Consider the following 23,332-nt stretch of genomic DNA (forward strand, 5'->3'; position numbering starts at 1 on the left):
CAAGGCATCATACAAAATGTTTGCTGCTTGAGTCTGCTAGCTTGATTAAGTTTAGTTGCCCCACTTCTGCTAGCTAATAAATCCATTAAAAGAAAATCTGATCACATTTTTAAAGACGTTTACTTAAAAAAAAAAATGGCTTGCAAGGATTTTGCCCCCAGCAACATCTTGGTTGCCCATAATGCACCATGGGGAGGCAGATAATGTCCTACCAAAACATAGGTTACCTGATTGTTCTCCAGACATCAAAACCATCTAGACGCTTTGTGCCATTCGTAGACCCTCCAGCGAGCTTCACCAGGGTTGGCAGCCAATCAGAAATGTGGATAAGGTCATGACTTTCCACTCCCTTCCGTTTCAGTAAAGGACTTGCAACAAATCCCACTCCTCTCACTCCGCCTTCCCACAGTGTCCATTTTCTTCCTCTTAATGGCCAGTTGTTTCCACCTGCCAACGTTTGGCCCCCATTATCTGAAACATATTAAGCAGTAAGTATGAAGAAACCCTGTTGTTAGTTTTTAAAAAAGTTTTATACACCTTCAGTGGAGTTTTTAAAAAGGAGGTTGGATGGCCACCTGGTATCATACAGATGGTATCAGTAGCAAATGGTGGTGTGCGGTGGCAGTGTTTATTCGACCTCCTGACAGATGGGTCACTGCTGTTTACTGGGAGGAAGAAAGACCACGGTAATGTGGACCAGGTCAGCACTGTGCAAACACACTTGCAGAACCAATATGGTGCTCTAGGTGTGTGTTTGCGCAGTGTCAACCTCATTGCTGCACTGCCCCCCCTTTCTCCCAGTAAACACCGGTGTCCCTGCTGCTGGGAGGTCAGGCAAGCACCATTGCCCCTGTAATAAAAAAATTAAGGTCTTATATATATAAAATAAATGTTCATAAATGTACCAACCAAGCACAAACATAGATATGTGGAACACATGTCTGGACCAGCACAGGAAGACCATGCTGAAACCATTTTGACTCCCAAGTTGAACAAATGTTTCTCTGCAAGGAGGGAGGAGGTGAGAAAACCTTCCTTGTTACAGGAGTTGGGTAATCACCATTTCAAAGGAATGGGCAGACTACTAGGAAAGGCAATTAGATAAGGTAGTATTTAGATAACCTGGCAGACAGGAAAAACAACAACATTCAAATTTCTGTTGTAGACCACCTTTCTGTGATGTAGATATGATGTTTGTGGGGGGTGATCTTGGGTTACACCCCTTCTGTGATGTATGTATGTATGATGTATGGAGGGGTGGTCTTGAGCTCCAGGGCAGGGAATTTAAAATGTCTATATAAGGGCAGACACACCTTTGTTCTGGGCCTTCCTGCGTGTGAGGGGAGCACCCTATTGCAACAGTTCAATAAAGAACAGGCTTACGAACTGCTTTGCTTCTCAATATTCTCTGGTTGGCCTCTGTTATTTTCTCTTACCAATAGGGAACCCACATAAGGACTCTACAGTATACGGGTCTTGGATACCCCATAAGGGAAAAGGGACAGATTTTGTTTACAAAACCCCACGCCATCATCTGCTACAGGGTTGTTGGTTTTTTTTATTAGACAACATTTCATAGCTAACATATCTGACTAACATTTATAAGCAGGGTGTAGAGGACTGGTATCTTAATAAGGAGTGCCCATAATTTAGTGGCAAAGAACAAGAACTGGCAATTCAGATTAAAGTGTCAGGTAACAGGTACTGGGAGAAATTCCTGACTGACTTTGGAGACCTACTGCCCATCAGAGTAGACAATATTGGGTTAGATGGACCAATGACCTGCCCCAGCATATGCATTACAACTATCCCCATCATCATTATTCTTATTTATTTATTACACTTATATACCTCCTTTGCCTCCAGAGTCCCACCTCCCCATTAATCTTCACAACAACCTTGTGAGGTAGGTCAGGCTAAGAAACAGTGACTGGCCCAGGGGCACCCAGCGAGTTTCATGGTTGAGTGGGGATTCAAACTCTGGTCTCCCAGGTCACAGTCTAACGCTCTCACTGTTACATCACACTGGTTCTTATCTTATGCATAATTTGAATGATTTCACTCTGAAATATGTATTTATTAAAAGAAAATTTTCACTTCCAAGATCCCAGCACTCCCATTTTTAAAAGATAACCCATTAAGGGATCATATTCACTTGTGAGATACCTCCCACTGGGATAGAATTCTACCTGCTTTGGGCTCTGAACTGCTCTGCTTTCAAGATTTATAACCATCAGTAAATACAGTTTCTCTTTGTTACTGGAGAAAAATCATACAGTAATGAAGTGTTCTGTTGCAATTTAATGCTCATTAAACAGAGAGAGTAAAGACCAATATTATTTTGTTCTGAAGTGGGTGGGTTGTGAGTAGGGCTGCAATGTTTGATCAACTGATTGATTAGCCAATTCTAAAACCTTTTAATTGACTGAAAAGGTGTTCCTAGTTAACTGGGGAGCAGACATAGATATACATTTTAAAAACCTATTATTTATGTGACTACTTGTGAATGTGCAGGCTTCAAGCATCATTTAAAACAAGCATTCTCATGCTCTCTAACACAAGAGAAATGCCTCTTCTATGGTAACACCCAGTGTGGCTTATAGACACACCTTGTCTAGACAAAAAGGTTGGATCCAGACCTGCCTTTCTGCAAATCATCAACGGCCTAAAGTCTTGGGCCCAGCAACCTTCAGGATCCTATGCACCATCATTATGTCACAAAGGAGAAAGAAAGCCTCTAAGAACATCCTCTTTACAGTGGTACCTCAGGTTAAGTACTTAATACGTTCCGGAGGTCCGATCTTAACCTGAAACTGTTCTTAACCTGAAGCACCACTTTAGCTAATGGGGCCACCTGCTGCCGCTGCATCGCCAGAGCACGATTTCTGTTCTCATCCTGAAGCAAAGTTCTTAACCCGAGGTACTATTTCTGGGTTAGCGGAGTCTGTAACCTGAAGCGTATGTAACCTGAAGCGTATGTAACCCGAGGTACCACTGTACTTTACTGCCTTGTGTATGAAATCCAGAAAATAAACACAGAAAGAGACCTTTGAGATTCTTCTACCATTTTCAGGATTTGATCTACAAGAGGTGGTACTCTCTGAACCAAAAATATAGAAATGGAAGACCTAGTCCTTCAGGTTTGGCAAGTAATGAAAGTGTAGCTCATTCTGTGGGTAGAAAAGATTTTTGATAATACTATTTTGGAGGTTTACTTCTTCAACATGTAATCTTGCAACCTAAACATTGGCTTCCAGTACCTGACAACTATATTGATCAGTGCTTCGGCTACAGATTTGTACTATAACCATGCAACAAGTACAACATGGCTTATTTCTGACCAGTTTTCTAGACATCCTAAGAAATATGTGAGTCCACCAGACATCCTGGATTGTCCTGGAACTGTAAACTCGTGAAAAGATTGGAGTCCAGGGCCAAAGGTTTAACAATTTCAAAGACATTTCAGGCAAAATTGTTGATAATGTTTCACTCCTATCAGCTTTATTGTAATGCGAGGGTAAGAAACCATTTTCAGGACAACAGCCTCATGAATATTCTTGTTTTATCATCATTTGATGATTCTGAGCTGAGTGAGCAAGCCACCTCCATTGAAAAGGATTGTGCCTGATATCGAGTGTTATGAAAAATCTGGTGGTGGTGATTTGATGACTGACACACATGTATGAGCCATTACGTGACATGTCCAGCCACTGAGTTAAAAACAAGTATGGGTAAACCAATCAGCAGTACTTTGATAGACTAGTCTACAAAAGTAAGTGTCTTGCAGGTTCTGATCCAGTGTCTGCAACATTTGCAGTGGATCTCCATGGAGGCTGAAGCTTCTCATTCACCTCTATGAAAACGAAATACATTGGGTTGTATCCAGACTGAGTTAGCTGCACTTGGATCCCATTTAAATCAATGTGGGGGAGAAACACACCTCCATTTTAATTTATTTCAGTCAGAATGAATTGCAACTAACATGGCTGTGGCTTAGTGGCAGAGCAAGGTGATCTGCATGCAGAAAGGTCTGAGGTCTATTTCATGACATCTCCAGACAAGGAAAAACTCCTGTGTGAAACCTTAGCGAGCTGTTGCCAGTCAGCACAGCCAGTACGGAGGTAGATGGACCAATGAACTGACTTTGTTGTTGTTTAGTCGTTTAGTCGTGTCCGACTCTTCGTGACCCCATGGACCAGAGAACGCCAGGCACCTCTGTCCTCCACTGCCTCCCGCAGTTTGGTCAAACTCATGCTGGTAACCTCGAAAACACTATCCAACCATCTCATCCTCTGCCGTCCCCTTCTCCTTGTGCCCTCCATCTTTCCCAACATCAGGGTCTTCTCCAGGGAGTCTTCTCTTCTCATGAGGTGGCCAAAGTACTGGAGCCTCAGCTTCACAATCTGTCCTTCCAGTGAGCACTCAGGGTTGATTTCCTTCAGTATGGAGAGGTTTGATCTTCTTGCAGTCCATGGGACTCTCAAGAGTCTCCTCCAGCACCATAGTTCAAAAGCATCAATTCTTCGGCGATCAGCCTTCTTTATGGTCCAGCTCTCACTTCCATACATCACTACTGGGAAAACGATAGCTTTAACTATACGAACCTTTGTTGGCAAGGTGATGTCTCTACTTCTCAAGATGCTGTCTAGGCCTGTCATTGCCCTTCTCCCAAGAAGCAGGCGTCTTTTAATTTCGTGGCTGCTGTCACCATCTGCAGTGATCATTGAGCCCAAGAAAGTAAAATCTCTCACTACCACCATTTCTTCCCCTTCTATTTGCCAGGAGGTGATGGGACCAGTGGCCATGATCTTCGTTTTTTTGATGTTGAGCTTCAGACCATATTTTGCGCTCTCCTCTTTCACCCTCATTAAAAGATTCTTTAATTCCTCCTCACTTTCTGCCATCAAGGTTGTGTCATCTGCATATCTGAGGTTGTTGATATTTCTTCCGGCAATCTTAATTCCGGCTAGGGATTCATCCAGCCCAGCCTTTCGCATGATGAATTCTGCATATAAGTTAAATAAGCAGGGAGACAAAATACAGCCTTGTCGTACTCCTTTCCCAATTTTGAACCAATCAGTTGTTCCATATCCAGTTCTAACTGTAGCTTCTTGTCCCACATAGAGATTTCTCAGGAGACAGATGAGGTGATCTGGCACTCCCATTTCTTTAAGAACTTGCCATAGTTTGCCTTGGTCGACACAGTCAAAGGCTTTTGCATAGTCAATGAAGCAGAAGTAGATGTCTTTCTGGAACTCTCTAGCTTTCTCCATAATCCAGCGCATGTTTGCAATTTGGTCTCTGGTTCCTCTGCCTCTTCTAAATCCAGCTTGCACTTCTGGGAGTTCTCGGTCCACATACTGCTTGAGCCTTCCTTGTAAAATTTTAAGCATAATCTTGCTAGCGTGTGAAATGAGTGCAATTGTGCGGTAGTTGGAGCATTCTTTGGCAGTGCCCTTCTTTGGGATTGGGATGTAGACTGATCTTCTCCAATCTTCTGGCCACTGCTGAGTTTTCCAAACTTGCTGGCATATTGAGTGTAGCACCTTAACAGCATCATCTTTTAAAATTTTAAATAGTTCAGCTGGAATACCATCACTTCCACTGGCCTTGTTATTTGCAGTGCTTTCTAAGGCCCATTTGACTTCACTTTCCAGGATGTCTGGCTCAAGGTCAGCAACCACACTACCTGGGGTATACGAGACATCCATTTCTTTCTGGTATAATTCCTCTGTGTATTCTTGCCACCTCTTCTTGATGTCTTCTGCTTCTGTTAGGTCCTTTCCACTTTTGTCCTTTATTATGGAAATCTTTGTACGAAATGTTCCTTTCATATCTCCAATTTTCTTGAACAGATCTCTGGTTCTTCCCATTCTATTGCTTTCCTCTATTTCTTTGCATTGCTCGTTTAAGAAGGTCTTCTTGTCTCTCCTTGCTATTCTTTGGAAATCTGCATTCAATTTCCTGTATCTTTCACCATCTCCCTTGCATTTTGCTTGCCTTCTCTCCCCCGCTATTTGTAAGGCCTCATTGGACAGCCACTTTGCTTTCTTGCATTTCCTTTTCATTGGGATGGTTTTCGTTGCTGCCTCCTGTATAATGTTACGAGCCTCCATCCATAGTTCTTCAGGCATTCTGTCCACCAAATCTAAATCCTTAAACCTGTTCCTCACTTCCACTGTGTATTCATAAGGGATTTGACTTAGATTGTATCTTGCCGGCCCAGTGGTTTTTCCTACTTTCTTCAGTTTAAGCTTGAATTTTGCTATAAGAAGCTGATGATCTGAGCCACAGTCAGCTCCAGGTCTTGTTTTTGCTGACTGTATAGAGCTTCTCCATCTTTGGCTGCAGAGAATATAATCAATCTGATTTCGATGCTGCCCATCTGGTGATGTCCATGTGTAGAGTCGTCTCTTGTGTTGTTGGAAAAGCGTGTTTGTGATGACCAGCTTGTTCTCTTGACAGAACTCTATTAGCCTTTGCCCTGCTTCGTTTTGATCTCCAAGGCCAAACTTGCCAGTTGTTCCTTTTATCTCTTGACTCCCTACTTTAGCATTCCAATCCCCTATAATGAGAAGAACATCCTTCTTTGGTGTCACTTCTATAAGGTCTTGTAAGTCTTCATAGAATTGGTCAATTTCAGTTTCTTCAGCACAAGTAGTTGGTGCATAAACTTGGATTACTGTGATGTTAAAAGGTCTGCCTTGGATTCGTATCGAGATCATTCTATCATTTTTGAGATTGCATCCCAGTACAGCTTTCGCCACTCTTTTGTTGACTATGAGGGCCACTCCATTTCTTTTACGGGTTTCTTGCCCACAGTAGTAGATATGATGGTCATCCGAACTGAATTCACCCATTCCCGTCCATTTTAGTTCACTGATGCCCAGGATGTCAATATTTATTCTTGCCATCTCATTTTTGACCACCTCCAACTTACCCAGGTTCATGGTTCTTACATTCCAGGTTCCTATGCAATATTTTTCTTTACAGCATTGGACTTTCCTTTCGCTTCCAGGCATATCCGCAACTGAGCGTCCTTTCGGCTTTGGCCCAGTCGCTTCATCAGCTCTGGATCTACTTGTACTTGCCCTCCGCTCTTCCCCAGTAGCATGTTGGACGCCTTCCGACCTGAGGGGCTCATCTTCCAGCGAATGAACTGACTTAGTACAGCGCAGATTCCTAGGCTATTGGAAATGCCAAAGAGCACATGGAACATTTCCCTCTACTGGGGGGAGGGGAGGTCTGTGTGCCCAAGAATGTTGAACATGGTCCCAAAGTTGATTGTGCTTAATGGCATCTCAGGGCTTGAAGGAAGTGCAAGTGTATCTCAAGCGGTAAGTACATTAAAAGGACAGATAAACAAGAACAATTTCATTACGCTTTGTAAACCAGATTGACATAATTCCTTTTGATGTGGCTCCTTAGATCTATGGGAGATTAACCAATTTGTGCTTCAGGCACGCGTGCCAGTCCCAAACATTTTCACCTCACACATGCATATAAAGGGGGGGGGGAATCTCCTATATGTCAAGTGTGTCCTACATATGTGATTACAGTGGTACCTCGGGTTAAGTACTTAATTCGTTCCGGAGGTTCATTCTTAACCTGAAACTGTTCTTAACCTGAAGAACCAATTTAGCTAATGGGGCCTCCTGCTGCTGCTGTGCTGCCGCCACACGATTTCTGTTCTCATCCTGAAGCAAAGTTCTTAACCTGAAGCACTATTTCTGGGTTAGCGGAGTGTGTAACCTGAAGCGTATGTAACCTGGGTTAGCGGAGTGTGTAACCTGAAACGTATGTAACCCGAGGCAGCACTGTACTAAATGCATAATCGCAATTAAAGACAGAGTGGACACTTCTGCAATGGAGCTCCATTCTTGGGAGCTGCAATCAACAGCTGAATTGGAAATCCAAGTCAGCTGATTTTCCTGATGATTAGAAGAAAAATACCGGGCATGTAGAACGCTGCAGGATGGAATTACCTCCAAAGTCTGGATAACTAAAATAATACAGTGATCAGCTTTATCCCACTCCAGTTCCCTTTTCTTATTTCTTTTGTTTCCTCCAAATCTAGGGAAATAGTCCAAATGGCAAACTTTTGAGCACATAATTAAATTATCTGCACTGCTTGTAGGAAGCTTCTTCCATACTTCTCTCCAATCTTCACCTAAGAGCAACAGATTTCTTTTCATTTCCTCTACAACAAGGCACTGATAGTGGGAACTCAGGCAGTTCATGTAAAATTTTGGCTGAAAAAAATCATTATTCATGAACTTTGGACAGATGTTTCTCATGTCCCTAGAACTGCTTCAGAATTGCTTTATTAGTACAAGGTTTTTGAGAATCAGGACCTTGATTCAATTTTAGACTTGCCAAAGATCTTATATGAATCAATAAAGCAGAAAAGCAGCCTCATTTCTGCTCAGTTCCATCTTGAAGACTTGCCAGATATCCTGGTACAGTGTGAGCCCATGAAGCTACAGACAAGACAATGATAACTAGTATAAACTGGCTTATCAGCATGAACATCTTTTAAGAACTGCAAGGCAGCAAAATAATGAATGCTTGACCTGGAATAAACCAACATTACTAAATCAGCAAGAATTTGAAGAGCTCATGAAACAATCTTTGTGCTCTCTTCTTATGATCCAGTGCCATGTGCGTACATGGATATCACAACAAGCTAAGAATATTCAGAGGTACATATTAAAAATTGGGGGTCTTAAAAACCACAAACTAGAATTGTAAAATTGGTTTTTAAACTGGGTTGCAGACTGTTTCTCTCTCTTAAACACACCCACACCCACACACACCATATATGAAGTCAAAAGGAAGCTCTTTTCCAAAATAATTGCTGGTGGTCAAGATGCCATTAGCTGGGTAATCACCTTGAGATTTTACACTAGATTCAAGATGACAGGCCATAATAAAATGCCAATGAGAGCAGGTAAGAAAGCTTCAAAGGTGTCTTAAGAGAACGTGAAGCATGCCTGCTCACATTAGGAAAAGGAGCCATGCTTAGCTAGGTCACTGTTGTGTGTACTGACATAATCCCCATGAATTTCTCATTGTGTGCCCCTGAAGTAATTTGATCCTATTCCCTGTTATTTGAAATACAAATAGCTTACAATTCTAAGCTTCTCTTCACCATGGCGGATGAACAAAAAAACAAAAGCAAGTGTTAATTAACCTATAAAGTAAATCCAAATACCGCAGTCAAGAAAAGCTTGACTGGGTAGCTGCATCATGTAAATGAAGCAAGATTGCTTAACCACTTATTAAATGTATTCTGTCTGTCTCTATTCTAGATGTAAGGATTGCCTTTCCTGGATCTTTGCAAGATCCATTTTAGTCTAGCATTAGCTTTTCCATAAGTAGTCAAAGATACAGATCAGCAAAGGTATACACTTCTCACTTTGTGACCACTGGTTTTTTTTTGACCCTGGAATCTGGTAACAGTGGAAATGTACCGCCACTGAGCACAGCTGTTTCGCTAAACTAACAACCATTGGAAGGTCCTTCAAAGATTTGCCTAGCACAGGGATGGGGAAATCTGTAACCTTTCATTTGTTGTTGGGACTACGGGTCCCATCAGCCCAGCCAGCAAGGCCAATGGGCAGAGATGATGGGAGTTGTAGTCCAGTAACACCTGAAGAATCACAGGTGATCTAGCCCTTTTATAAGAAGCCACAAACTGAATCATTTTGTGTGCAGACAGACTTTTGATTCAGCGGATGCCTTTGCTAACAGAAGAAGGGAGTAAGATCTCTGTGTCCCCTGGAAATCTGCTTCAGAGAGCTAGCGGCCCCTTTCATGGGTGGAGGCACAGAGATCTGAAGAAGGAATCTCCAGGAACTGCCTCACCTCCTCTACTGTTAGCGGAGCTCTCCACTAGATCAAAGATTCCTCAGGTAACAGAAGGATTCCTTCCCTTTGTAGAACAGAACAGGTGGATACTGCAACCCCATCTAAACAAGCAACCATCACCCTGTTTTCAAGTAGTGAAACCCAAAAGTTAACTGTGCATTCATGTACGGCAGGGGTCAGCAAACCTTTTCACCAGGGGGCCGGTCCACTGTCCCTCAGACCTTGTGGGGGGCCGGACTATATTTTTTTTGGGGGGGGGAGGGAATGAACGAATTCCTATGCCCCACAAATAACCCAGAGATGAATTTTAAATAAAAGCACACATTCCACTCATGTAAAAAAACGCTGAATCCTGGACTGTCTGCAGGCCGGATTTAGAAGGCGATTGGCCGGATCCGGCCCCCGGGCCTTAGTTTGTCTACCCATGATGTAGGGCTTGGTTTGGACTGTAGGAGTCCCTCTCAGTACAAATAATTATTAGTAAATGACCTTCAAATCTTCCCAACTTTACACTACTGTGTTGACTATAATGTCAATTAAACTTAGTGGAGTGCGTGAACGTACTTATGGGTTGTGTCCCCCCCTCTTATCTCAAAGTTCCTGTTTTAATATGGAACCAAACCAAGAAGACTTCTCATTTTAATAAACACAGCAACAGAAGTAATAAAAAATTGATTTCTTCTACTTCGAGCTATTCCAAGAATAAGAGATGCTGACACATGATTTCTGTCACCTGAGAGTAATTCAGTATGGACTATGTGCACACAATGTTCAGAGGAAAATAAAATATGGTGAATAATAATCATGCTAACTCAAGAGAGCTGACTTTTTCAGTTATAATAGCAGCTAAGGTAAGGTTACTCTGCTCTGGAAAATAGCAAGTAAAAAGCCATTTCTGAGCACAAAGACTTCTCCTCAAAATATTCCTTAATGTGCTCCTGAGATAAAAATGAACAGCAGGGTTAACAAAAGGATGCATGTATCTCAGCCCTAAACACATAGCCTAGGAGGAACCAGCGAGTAAAATAAAGAATGAGGTTTGTAGCAACCCCAAATACCACCACATCAACTATATACATCTCTATATAACTGTAAAAATAAGCTCCCACACACGTGCAAAATATATTTTCAAAATGCAACCTTGTTTTCCCTCTGTCACATTCTTGCACAAGGTCTTGAACAAAGCAAATGGCTGCCCCACATAGTTAAGCTTGTTTTTGCTTTAATGTAGAATATCTGCAGATGCCAACCATTTTCTTGGAAGGAAGATCCACCGGTTTCACTGGAACTTGCTTCAATGCAAGTTTATTTAGGAACGTAGCCAAAAACCTGTGTCTACTGAATGGAATACTGAATTCCGAGGGTCAAAACCTGCTAAAATGTGGCTGGAACATTTATGTGTTCTTATTCAGAGAAGGAAGTTTATTTTGAATGCCCGGTTTGGGCATCCCCTTATGCCTTTTGAAGCAGTGTGTTCTTTTGGAACAGGATCTACTCATCTGGGGTTTTTTTGGTTGTTGTTTTTTTTAAGTTAAGGACCTAATTGAGATGTATATTTGTAATGCCTTCAAAAGGGCCATGGAGGAAATGAGGCCATTATTGCTGCACTTTCCCAGATGTTGTGTAAGAACTTCAGAAAGCCGAATCTCACAATCTTAACACACTCCAAGCTGCGTGGAGAACACTTTTACAGTCAGAAATGCAAAACCTACTGAAGTAGAGGCGTAAGGGTGATTGTTATCAAGACTGACGCATATGAGGGAGGCTGCTTTTAAACATCACTATAGACAACAGAAGGTTTTCCCCTATTTTCTTTTCCAGGGAAAACAAACAAAAAACAAACACAAGATCTTGAGGAAATGAGCAGGGATTCCTAGTAAGGTTGCCAGCTATATGAGAATGCTGCCTTGAAAATAAATAAAGTGCCGCATTTAGTCTGCACTTACTTCCAAGAATACTCTCTCTGGCACAGCAGCACTGTGAGGGAAAGAGGAAATGATCTATGCATATTAATGCTTTGTGTTGTGCCTTTCTTGTTTGGGGACTGCTGCATTTGGTCAGCCAGATTACCTTGCTCTCCTCTCTTTCCTCCTCTATTTGAGGTGGACGGCTGTGGCTGCACTTTGTCGCTTATCTTGCACAAAATAAACAGAACAATCTGGAGCTAATTTAAGCGGTTTACCATATCAGGATATGGCTGGGAAAGGCTTTAAGGCAGGGAGTGGGGAGGGAGGGCTCAGGGCGAACAATAGCTCTGTGAAGCTGAACAGCAGTGAGCACAGGAAGGCTCTGCAGACAGCCTGGCAGACAGCTGTCAGCCATTCCAATAACAATCCCTGCAGCCAATGAAAACTGGCCAGCATCTAAAGCCCCCCAAACCAACCCAGGAACACCAACAATAAAAACAAAGGATTAAACATTTCAGCATATAGTGGCATGAGTGACATGGCTGTAGCTCAGTGTCAGGGAATTGCTCGGCTGCTAGTGTGGTGCTGTTTTTCTCCTGCAACGATTCTCAAATAAAGAGCAGCTGTAATTACAGTACCATATCTTGCAAAGCACAGGCAAAAACCCAAGGAAGTGGCTTTATTTAGTGTGAACTATAACTCCAGTCAGCCGATCAGACCTATTTACATCTGCTTTCCAAATCAGTTCCCTTCTCTGATGCCAGGAGTGGCATGTATGTATGTACGTATGTATGTATTTAAAAACCCATCTCTAAACAACAGGATAACACAAAATGAGAAATCTGCGTGGTCCACATGGTCCAATTTTCTACAGGAGACCACGACAGGAAAACAACAGATCAATGTTGTTGGTCCAAAATTTATTATTCTCTTGTATGACTCCAAGTATAATATTGGGCAGCATATTCTACTTTATTATTCCAAATAGCTATGAAATGGCTTAATTTCTCCATAAAACAATTATTCACCCACCTGCCTCCTTTTACTCTGATGGCATTGGTCACACACACACACACACACACACACACACACACACACACACACAATCTTTTAAGTCTTCTAACAGCCAGTCTGTGATGGGGGGATGGGTTTGTTTTTTTCTATTTCTAGTTTATGGCCATTCGTGCTGCTATTAAGAAATGGATAATCATTTCCATCTCTTCACAAAGAACTACATAACTCACAAAAACAGAATAATGCAGCCAATGGACCTAGTGGTAAAACATAACCCATCATATCATTGGTTTTATAAAGGATTTAATTCTAAAAATTTATAATCTTGGAACTTGTCCAACAAATATGATCTACATACATTCCTAGAACACTGTAGTTCCAACAGTAATCTCCTGTATAAATTTTGCTTAGCCTAAGTGGGTTTGGGAAACCTTGTTAATTGTCACCAGGACAGTATCCATGATGTTTCTCCATTATTTGGCCAAAGCCTGCTCTATAAAATTTACTTTCCTTTATGACAATAGATAAGAGTGGTAGTAGCTATTGTTGTTGTGATGGATTTGTTCCAGCCTAGTACAGTGGTACCTCAGGTTAAGTACTTAATTCATTCGGGAGGTCCGTTCTTAACCTGAAACTGTTCTTAACCCAAGATACCACTTTAGCTAATGGGGCCTCCTGCTGCTGCTGCACCGTCAGAGCATGATTTCTATTCACATCCTGAAGCAAAGTTCTTAACCCGAGGTACTATTTCTGGGTTAGCGGAGTCTGTAACCTGAAGTGTATGTAACCCAAGGTACCACTGTATATAGGTCCCCCCCATGTAGTGGGGCATTGAAGTGAGCTCCTTCTTACAAACCTTCAGCAAGCAGGAAGTCCTCTAACAGGACGTCCATCACAAAAAAAGAAGGGATGGTGCAACATACAGATACAGCCTACTTTTACAGGCTTCTGTGTAAAAAGATCTCAGCTCACACTGGGGGTTCCATGCATGATGAGATTATTTGGTTTTAGCTAGTAATGGTCCATTATCGATGAAATTTCTAATAATCAAGATATTTTTGATACTACTTCTAAAGTATTCCATATATCAACTAAATTAAGAACATAATAGTTGGTAGAGCATAGATCAGCCAGTAGAGCATGAGACTCTTAATCTCAGAGTCGTGGTTTGAGCCCCACGTTGGGAAAAAGATTCCTGCCTTGCAGATGGTTGAACCAGATATCCCTCACAGTCCCTTCCAAAGCCACAATTCTATGATTCTATAAGAGCAGTGCTGCTGTGTCAGGCCAGTGACCCATCTAGTCCAGTATCCAGTTCTCACACAGGCCCATGGAAAACCTACAGGTACAACCTAAGCACAACAGCACTCTCAAATTCTGATCTATAAACACTTATCTTAAACGTTTGTGATGCTTCTTGAATGTTGGTGAGAAGTTGTTGTTAATGTTAGTGAGAAATGTTGAAGTGCTTCCACATTGCCTCAAATCAAGCTATTGCATGAAAAGGGACATGCTTTGAGAGGTGAGACAATAAGGCCTATCCTTCCCACTGACCTTGGCTGGAACCAAATGCCACTTGGTTTTCTCCTACCCTATCCCAGAAGTGCTTTCTTTTGTGCTGTTCCACTTGGTCCTTATGCCACCTTAATGCAACAGGTGAAAATTGCTGGTCCCTGGATATGCTTCATTTCTTATTTCCTCCTTTTATCATGTAACTTATATGGCAATCTATTATATAAATGTAGCAAAGCAGTAAATGAATGAATGAATCTCCCTAACTATTCAGGTACTTGCAGTCATCTTACTACTTTTGCATCCCCCTCCCCCGATCATACCAAAATCTCTTGGGTGTCTAACCTGGCTGGTCCACCACAGAACTCTACTAGTGTGCTGTTTATATTGATCATCTATTAAAGCAAAGCAGAAGGCTTGGGAGTTAACATTCGTTCCTTGTTTTGCCAATTCATTAGAGTCTTTCAGAATGTGCTAACAGTTTTTAGCTATTTTTAGGATGGGCAGGACTTGCTGGGGTGGGTGGGGGCTTTGAGAAGATGGCAAAAGCAGAGTTGAAAGGAAATCTCAGCTGAAAGCTAACCTTGGGACATGTAAAGTCCATTCCACCAGGATATTCCTGTAGTACTGGACAATACCTTGCACAGCAGGGAACCAGACTGGATTGGATTAGTATTGTTCAACCCTCAAGTAGATTGTGTCTCCATAAACTTAAAAGGATTTTAAATCATCTTTGTAGCCTGCCAATTTTTGCAAGTTCTGAAAGATGTGTAGGGCAGATGGTTAAGCACAAGGCAGAGAGAAGCATATCCTCAGAATAAAGCTGTGTATTGTGGATGTGTGAAAGTCATCTTTTCATTTTCACATACATATATATATATAGAAGGCTGATTGCCGAAGAATTGATGCTTTTGAATTACGGTGCTGGAGGAGACTGCAAGAAGATCAAACCTATCCATTCTTAAGGAAATCAGCCCTGAGTGCTCACTGGAAGGACAGATCCTGAAGCTGAGGCTCCAGTACTTTGGCCACCTCATGAGAAGAGAAGACTCCCTGGAAAAGACCCTGATGTTGGGAAAGATGGAGAGCACAAAGAGAAGGGGACGACAGAGGACGAGGTGGTTGGACAGTGTTCTCGAAGCTACAAACATGAGTCTGACCAAACCGCGGGAGGCAGTGGAAGACAGAAGTGCCTGGCGTGCTCTGGTCCATGGGGTCATGAAGAGTTGGACACGACTAAATGACTAAACAACAACATACATATATATACATATACATATACATATACATACATAGGCGCCGACTCCATGGGGCCTGAGGGGGCCCGAGCCCCCTCAAAAATTTGTTTGGGGGGGCTCTGCCCCCCCAATAATTTAAGAAAATTATTACCGTAAATTTCGCTCTGTGCGTGTTATTGAGCGAATGTGTGGTCCCTGGAGCTGACTCGCCGGAGCGCAGAGGCAAAAATCAGGCAAAAATAAGATCGGGCAGTCGGGCGGAGGGAAGGCAGAAGCTTTCCTCAGGGTCTTACTGCCCACCCACTTCTGTTGCTGCGTTTGCTCAAACTCAACAAAGAGCAGGGAATCCCCTGCCCTCCTGGCAAGCAGAGGGTTAAGGAAAGGATCGAGTCCTTCCTTCTAATTCTTTCCTAGTCACACTGCGTGCAGGCTCCAGGTGGGAGAGAGAGAGAGAGAGGGCTGGCTTGGGGGGGGGGACTTTTGCCTTCCTTTCCTCCCCCCACCCCGTTAAACTCCTCGCCTGCATTCTTAGCCAGCTGCTTCTCCGCACACCCCTCTTGTGCTTCTTGTCCCTTCTGTGTTTTTCCTTCCCTCCCCATTTAAAACGTGGTGACAAAGCATGGATCCTCAGGATTTTTGCATTGGGTCACCCCAAATTCACCATCAGATCACATTACATGTCCATGGCTACAGTCTGTACCAAAAAAATCACGCACCCACTGTTGCCTGGGGCTGCAATGGTGCAAAAACGTGGTTACAAAGCATGGATCCACAGGATCTTTGCACTGGGTCACCCCAAATTCACCATCAGATCACATAGCATGTCCATGGCTACATCTTGCACCAAAAAAATCACGCACCCACTGTTGCCTAGGGTCACAGTGGTGCAAAAACGTGGTTACAAAGCACGGATCCACATGGATCCTCGGGATTTTTGCATTGGGCTACTCCAAACTCACTGTCAGATATTAAAAATCTTTATAAAATAGAGAATTAAATACATACAGAATGTTAAATTTTCAGTTTCGAAATATTAGTACTAGTTTAGTACTGTATTTCTATATTACAATAGTACTGTATTAGTTATTTTCAAATACTTAAATATTTTTAGGGTGTAAGACCCAATTAAAGCCCGTTATTTACATACAGTATTACAGTATTTACATACAGTATTAGGCATACTGTATTAACTTTATTAACTGTATTAAAGCATTAACTTTGAGATATTATTTTTATTTAATGAACCCTCAGCCTTATTCAAAGTAAGCTTAAATTAGCTATTTCACTTATTAATCAAAGTGCTATTACCGTGCGACAGCAATATTTTATGTTTTATTCTTTTAATGATAGTTTAGGATTTATTTAAATATCATTTCAGTCTTTTCAGAGCTATATATTCACTGCTCTGTAATAGTCTATAAGCATAATTGTTACTGTAAATTAAATTAGCTTTTTACGAAAATACCGTGCGTGTTTATGTTTTGTTTCTTTTTTCATAGCCAAAAAGTGTTTCAGGCTTGTCGAGTTTCCCGGAGTGTGGAGTTATAGAGAGTCGAGTTTTCGGGGTTCTAATGTTGATCATATGACTCTAAAATACTTTTAAAAAACTTTAAAACTCACTAATTTTCATCTAAAATTTAGAAAACTTCCCGGGGCAGGACCCCGGTATGGGCCCCCCCAATATTTTTTATAAGTCAGCGCCCCTGTATACATATACATATACATATACATATACATATACATATACATATACATGCATGTTGGAACATTTATTTGCAAAAGCATATATGCAATCCTAACAAAATGCATCTAAATAACTACTGTGGCATCACATGCACACAGCTGGGCTCATTTCATATCATTATATTCATTCAAAAGCACAGATCTCTTTCTCTGAATCATGTGGCTTTTTGTTGCATGGGTATTATAGCAATCGTCTCAACAGACATGTTCAGGACACATAATCACAGATATGAATATAGGAGTTTTCGAAGAAGAACACTCCAAGGCTTTTGATGGACTTTGATAGAATTGCCAGCAAGCCAAAGATACACACTACAAAGATCTACACTACCTAGAAGCTGTGGCTAGTTACTATCCCACCCTCCAAAAGCATTCATATACCTATCAGTTGTTCCTATTGGCTGTTAAGGAGCATATGTGCCCTCTGTGTTAGCACCACACTGTAGTGTTCAGCATGTTGCATCCCATGCCTCTGCTTCTACATGCAAGTACATGCAGCAAACTAGACATTCGTGGCACCTTTTCACATGCCAATTCATCTAGGTATGAAGCAAGCCCTAAATGTTAGCCTGGTTTATAAAGATAAAATTGCATTGTCTTCATTAAAGAATAAGAAATAAAGAGCAGGCCGTGTGTGTGTATATCAACTTTTTGCTTGTTTATCACAAGTACGGTAGTTTGTGACATTGTTTGTGACATTGTGCACAGACGCAGGTACCAGTGCAGCTTGGCTTAAGCCATGGGACCTGATTAATCAAACAAGAGCACACAATCAGCTTTTGAGCAGCGGTGACAGATCGGCTTGTACTATGTCAAGAAAAAGACAGGCTATTAATTAACTAGAAAATCATTTGTCGGTTTTAAGATCTCAGCAGGCTTGTCGCAAGTCCTAACATTTCACTGTCTCATTCTGCACCATTTACGGAACATGTGAAATTATGCAGAACACCAAAAGGTGAAGCTGTTTCCATAGAGGAGAAAAACAAAATAGGTTCTCAGGGAATTATAAAAACATTTAGAAACTAAGGCATCCTTGTAGAAGGATATGCCAAATGTAGTATTTATTAATACAACTGACATATTACAGAGGTGGTGGCCAGAATTCTATAGTTAATAAAGAACGTGACAGACATATTTACTAAACATATATCTAAAACACATTTACTTGGAAGAGTCCAAGTTTCCATTTCAGTGTAAGTTACTTCGGAACAAACCTGTTTAGGGGCCTAACTACACATTACACAGACAAGCATGTAACGAAACCTCAAATACCCTTATACACTTTCTACAGAGGGATCAAAACTGATTTTGAGGAAGGGGGTGATTAGGAGCAGAGAAGCAGTGTGCGGGGGTGGGGACGGGTGTTTTTCCTATCTGTTGTTTCCCTGGTCTAAAGAACCTCATTCCTAAATGAACAAATAGGGGATCATATCTGCACACAGTGAGGCCCTAATAATCTATTTGATGAAGTTTAAGACTACAGGAACTCCTAACCTCCAGTAGGGTGGAGATACCTATCAAGCCAAAATGGATCTAGATGGCTTTCTGACTGTTCCGGGGAAGTCCCTATTGCCTCAAAGTCCTGGTTGATCTCTGGATTAGAGAAACAACTTGGACAGATGACACAATTGCTCCTGAGAGCATCCTCTTTCTGTGGATGAAGGCACACTTTGGTTTTCCAGGGAGCTCAGGGCAATGAAGCAACAGTTATGGCGCCTAGAGTGAAGGTGGAGCGGATGCACTCGAAATTGGCATAGGCAGAGCTCCTATTAAGCCCTGCAGATCAGATTGAGGGGGTGCCATGTTCCATGGGTGGGAGAAGGGAGGGAAATCTCATTGCACAAGCAGACCTCGCTTCATATATGCAACAACTTAGCCCACCCACAATCGTGTTCCAAATAATGTTGGGCAGCAACCAAGCAGAATCAGACAACATTTCTTTCTTTCTTTTAAGTAGAGAAGAAGAGCCTTGATGGATCAGACCAAAGGCCAATATCATACGGAATATGAATTTGCATCCTCAGGAGCCCGGTGCATACATAACAGGAAACCAGAATTAAACCAAGTATGGCTTACCAGAAATGAGCAAGCATGCTGGTGTACACTGCTCAAATCACACACACCCTATACCTTTTGCCATGTCAGGGGAAAAACAAAACCAGACTGCCAGCTTAGCATTACATGCGAACCATGCTTTGTTCTTCGTTTGCTCTTGTGGTTGTCTGGAGAGAAACAAGACACAAGGTCTAGTTTGCATGTGCAGTGGTACATCTAGTTGCGGACGGGATCCATTCCACAGCTCCGGTCGGATCCCGAGGTTTCCGCAACCGGAGGGACCACTTCTGCGCATGGGGCGGTAGACCGCTTCTGCGCATGCATGTGCAGTGAAACCCGGAAAAATACTTCCAGGTTTGCCACGTTCACATCCTGAAGGATACGCAACTGGAGGTGTGCGTATCCAGAGGTACCACTGTAATACTAAGTCAGCACCCTCATGTGTTTCCTCTCAGTGCAACAAAGGGAAAAGGAAGAGGGCAGAGACAGTATGAGTCACATGTACTAGTGTGCTTGCTCATTCCTGGTAATCCATACTTTGTTTAACTCTGGCTTACTGTTATGTGCAAACATGGCCAAGAAGTAATATGTCAATATATAAATATCAACCAACCAGCAGAAAGAGGCACACTGCATCTGGAATCCCTCTGTGAAAAAAAGGAACCATCTGACGAGTCTGAACTATCTATATTAGGAACAATAAAAGGGAGACTAAATATGTCCAGAATTATAGAGGGTGGTGCTGATATGGAATGTCTGAAACATTTAGTTATTGAAAAGGCATGAGGCTAAGGACTGGATTGAAACAGGGGGCAAGCCTAGAAACAGCTCTTCTGTACACTTCAGCTTGGATGAAGCATTTAGAACCGGCTGCCAAAGATAGCAATAAAAGCATGTCATTTTTTCCCATTATTAAGTTTTTTAATTGTGTGGGTGAATTCTTCCAGTGCTTATGAAAGGGGAGGATTAATAGTATTTACTACAGCTATGCAACCTCTATGAAAGCTCCAATTCATAGCTCAACCAAGCAAGTTGATTTCTGACCTCTGGCATTCCCATTGAACTGGACTCTTGAACTTATGCACCGAACAATTTAAGACACTGTGTGTGTGCACGTGCGTGTGTGCGCACACACAGATGTGTGTGTATGCTGTCTATAATCACTTGCAGAATGGGCCTCTCTATACTCCCACTGATGCCAGACATTTAACGAATACATCAAAGACCTACACTGTGCACAAGCAGCTCAAGGTATGTATCTGCGAAGAACGCTGTCCTCAGTTTGAACTCCAAAACTCCTCCCCAGTCACACATATTAAGAATCAATTCATCATTTCAAATCTTAATCTGGTTGCATAGGATCTGTAGAACACTGCAGTTCTCTCTAGGGGGCAAACAATATGGATCTTTGTAGGGTCCCAGGCATACGTCAACCAATTGCTAGCTGGTAATGAATGAAATGGAAACTCAGCCTCATTCTGCAAAACAGTGATGCCCCCCCCCACTCCACTATATTTACACACAGTAACATTTTAGTGTCTTTACACCAAAGCAGCAAAAGGCTTGGCTTGTACCTGTTGTCCTCTGAAATATGCACATTTAACTACTTAAGTTCTTATATGTTGTTTTAAAACAATGCCACCATAATTTTATTATACCTTTTGTTATACTGGTATCATTCAGCTGAAACTGAACCAATTCAGGATTAGACTTCTACATATTTCACTATATTATTTATTTAGATTAACAGCCCACCCAAACCTGAGTGGAGTTTTTTTAAGAGGAGTAAAAAACAAAGAGGACTCAGAGCAAAATAAAAAGAAGTTCCTTTCCCAACTTATTTCTGAACTCCTAAGGCCATCTCAAAGAGTAGGCTATGTTTCAGAAAGATGCCCAGATATTAGTTTTCATACTGGAGCAACGTGGAGAAGTACTGTATTTTTTGCTCTATAAGACTCATGTTTTCCCTCCTAAAAAGTAAGGGGAAATGTGTGTGCATCTTATGGAGTGAATGCAGGCTGCGCAGCTATCCCAGAAGCCAGAACAGCAAGAGGAATTGCTGCTTTCACTGCGCAGTGATCCCTCTTGCTGTTCTGGCTTCGGCGATTCAGAATATTTTTTTCCTTGTTTTCCTCCTCCCAAAACTAGGTGCGTCTTGTGGTCTGGTGCGTCTTATAGAGCGAAAAATACGGTAGGTTCTATGGCTGTATCAGGTCCCAATTCATATCTTTCCTCAACCATAAGGTGACTGTAAGATACCCACAATTTCTCAGCCACAGTCGCACAATCCCCTACAATATGGAGATAATCACGCTAGCTTTCCACAGATGCATACTGTGAGGATTATTGGGACAAGGTATGTGTAGCTCTTTGTAAGCAACTTAAAATGTACTATACAAGTGTTACGCTAGGTGTGGGGCAAAAGGAAATGTAATTCTATGCACGTCTGTTACACTTTTATCCAACCCCAAGCAGCTCATGGGTTCCCCCAATTATGTCCTCACAACAACCCTGTGAGGTAAAAGCTGGGCTGAGACATAGCGACTGCCTCAAGGTCACACAGTGAGCTTCACAGTTGAGAGGGGATTTGAACTTGGGTTCGGCAGTCCTAGCCTGATGCTAGTCTAATCGTTATACAGTGGTACCTCGGGTTAAGTACTTAATTCGTTCTGGAGGTCCGTTTTTAACCTGAAACTGTTCTTAACCTGAAGCACCACTTTAGCTAATGGAGCCTCCTGCTGCTGCTGCACCACTGGAGCATGATTTCTGTTCTCATCCTGAAGCAAAGTTCTTAACCTGAGGTAATATTTCTGGGTTAGCGGAGTATGCAACCTGAAGCGTCTGTAACCCGAGGTACCACTGTACTGCATCAGCTCATGTTGTCCACAGGACCAAATTACTCTCTGGCATTTCCACCTACAGAAGAAGGCCCAACACAAACACTCTCCAGGATGCCAAATAGGAACAGGATGTTGATTAGTTTGTAGCAGCTGTTGGCAGAGGGGGACGTACACAGATTGTTTTGTTTTCTGCCCTTGGGAGGAACACTGTGACAAAGGCTGAAAACTCCTAGTGTTAGCGGTAAAAATGGCTACACTTTGAACCAACAATGCACCGTGGAAATAAATTAGTATGTGGGCTCTATCAAACATCATTGTCACAAGAGAAGCCCTACTTCGCATCTTATGGCGCCCTCTTGTGACAATTATAAAGTACATCAACCTTCCCCATAATTTTATTTTTTTGCCTGGAACAGGTAAGTCTGTTGAATTTCTGCCTATCAAGCAACCGTTAAGCCTCTGTTAGGTGGAAGCCCCACTTATTGCTTCCCACACTTTCCGGTATTTAGCACTAAAACAGAAGCATGTTTACTATAATATTTGACTACATGGGTACAGTGGACGCTTGGGTTGCGAACGTGATCTGTGCGGGATGCACATTCGCAACCTGCAGCGTCCGCAACCCACAGTGGCGTGTCTGCGCACGTGTGGGTTGTGATTCAGCACATCTGCGCATGCACAAAGCACGATTTAGCCTTCTGCGCATGTGCGATTGCCAAAACCCGGAAGTAATTTGTTCCGGTACTTCCGGGTTTCAGCGATCCGCAACCCAAAAAAACGCAACCTGAAGCATCTTTAACCCAAAGTATGACTGTACACATTAAGAAGCCACGACAAACAGCAGGCTAAGGGCCATAGCTCAGTGGCACAGACAGCATCTGCTTGGAATGCAGATGGCCCCAGGCTCAAACTGCGGCATCTGTGTGAGCCTCACACAAGGAGCCAGCTCCCCACTTCAGAACTCCTCCCCCCCCCCTCCAGCACACGGAAACTGCCACTGCAATTTTGGCTACAAGTAGGATTAATTGCAGTAGTATTTATCAATGTAAATGCTGCAAATTGCCCTATCATATCAAGACTGCAACAAAGCAAAGCAACTTGGGTCTTTTTTTCCAGGTGTCGTGCAAAGTAAAGAAGAAGCACATGTGTTCTT

General features: G+C 42.3%; 1 protein-coding gene and 1 long non-coding RNA gene across 3 annotated transcripts in view; one reads left to right on the forward strand and one right to left on the reverse strand.

Annotated features, from left to right (window-relative positions):
- LOC309379919 overlaps positions 1-23,332 on the forward strand; it is a 281,744-nt gene that overhangs the window by 238,813 nt on the left and 19,599 nt on the right. The window lies entirely within an intron of this gene.
- ARSB (arylsulfatase B) overlaps positions 1-23,332 on the reverse strand; it is a 74,074-nt gene that overhangs the window by 35,684 nt on the left and 15,058 nt on the right. Inside the window, exon 5 of one of the 2 annotated variants that reach the window (XM_081929395.1) lies at positions 228-471. The exons of the other annotated variant lie outside the window; for it this stretch is intronic. Coding sequence (XP_081785521.1) covers positions 228-471 — 244 coding nt within the window. The remainder of the gene's footprint in view (positions 1-227; positions 472-23,332) is intronic. 2 annotated transcript variants of the gene reach the window in all.

This window comes from Podarcis melisellensis (assembly GCF_964234715.1).
Source record: "Podarcis melisellensis genome assembly, chromosome: 11".
Lineage (NCBI taxonomy): Eukaryota > Metazoa > Chordata > Lepidosauria > Squamata > Lacertidae > Podarcis > Podarcis melisellensis.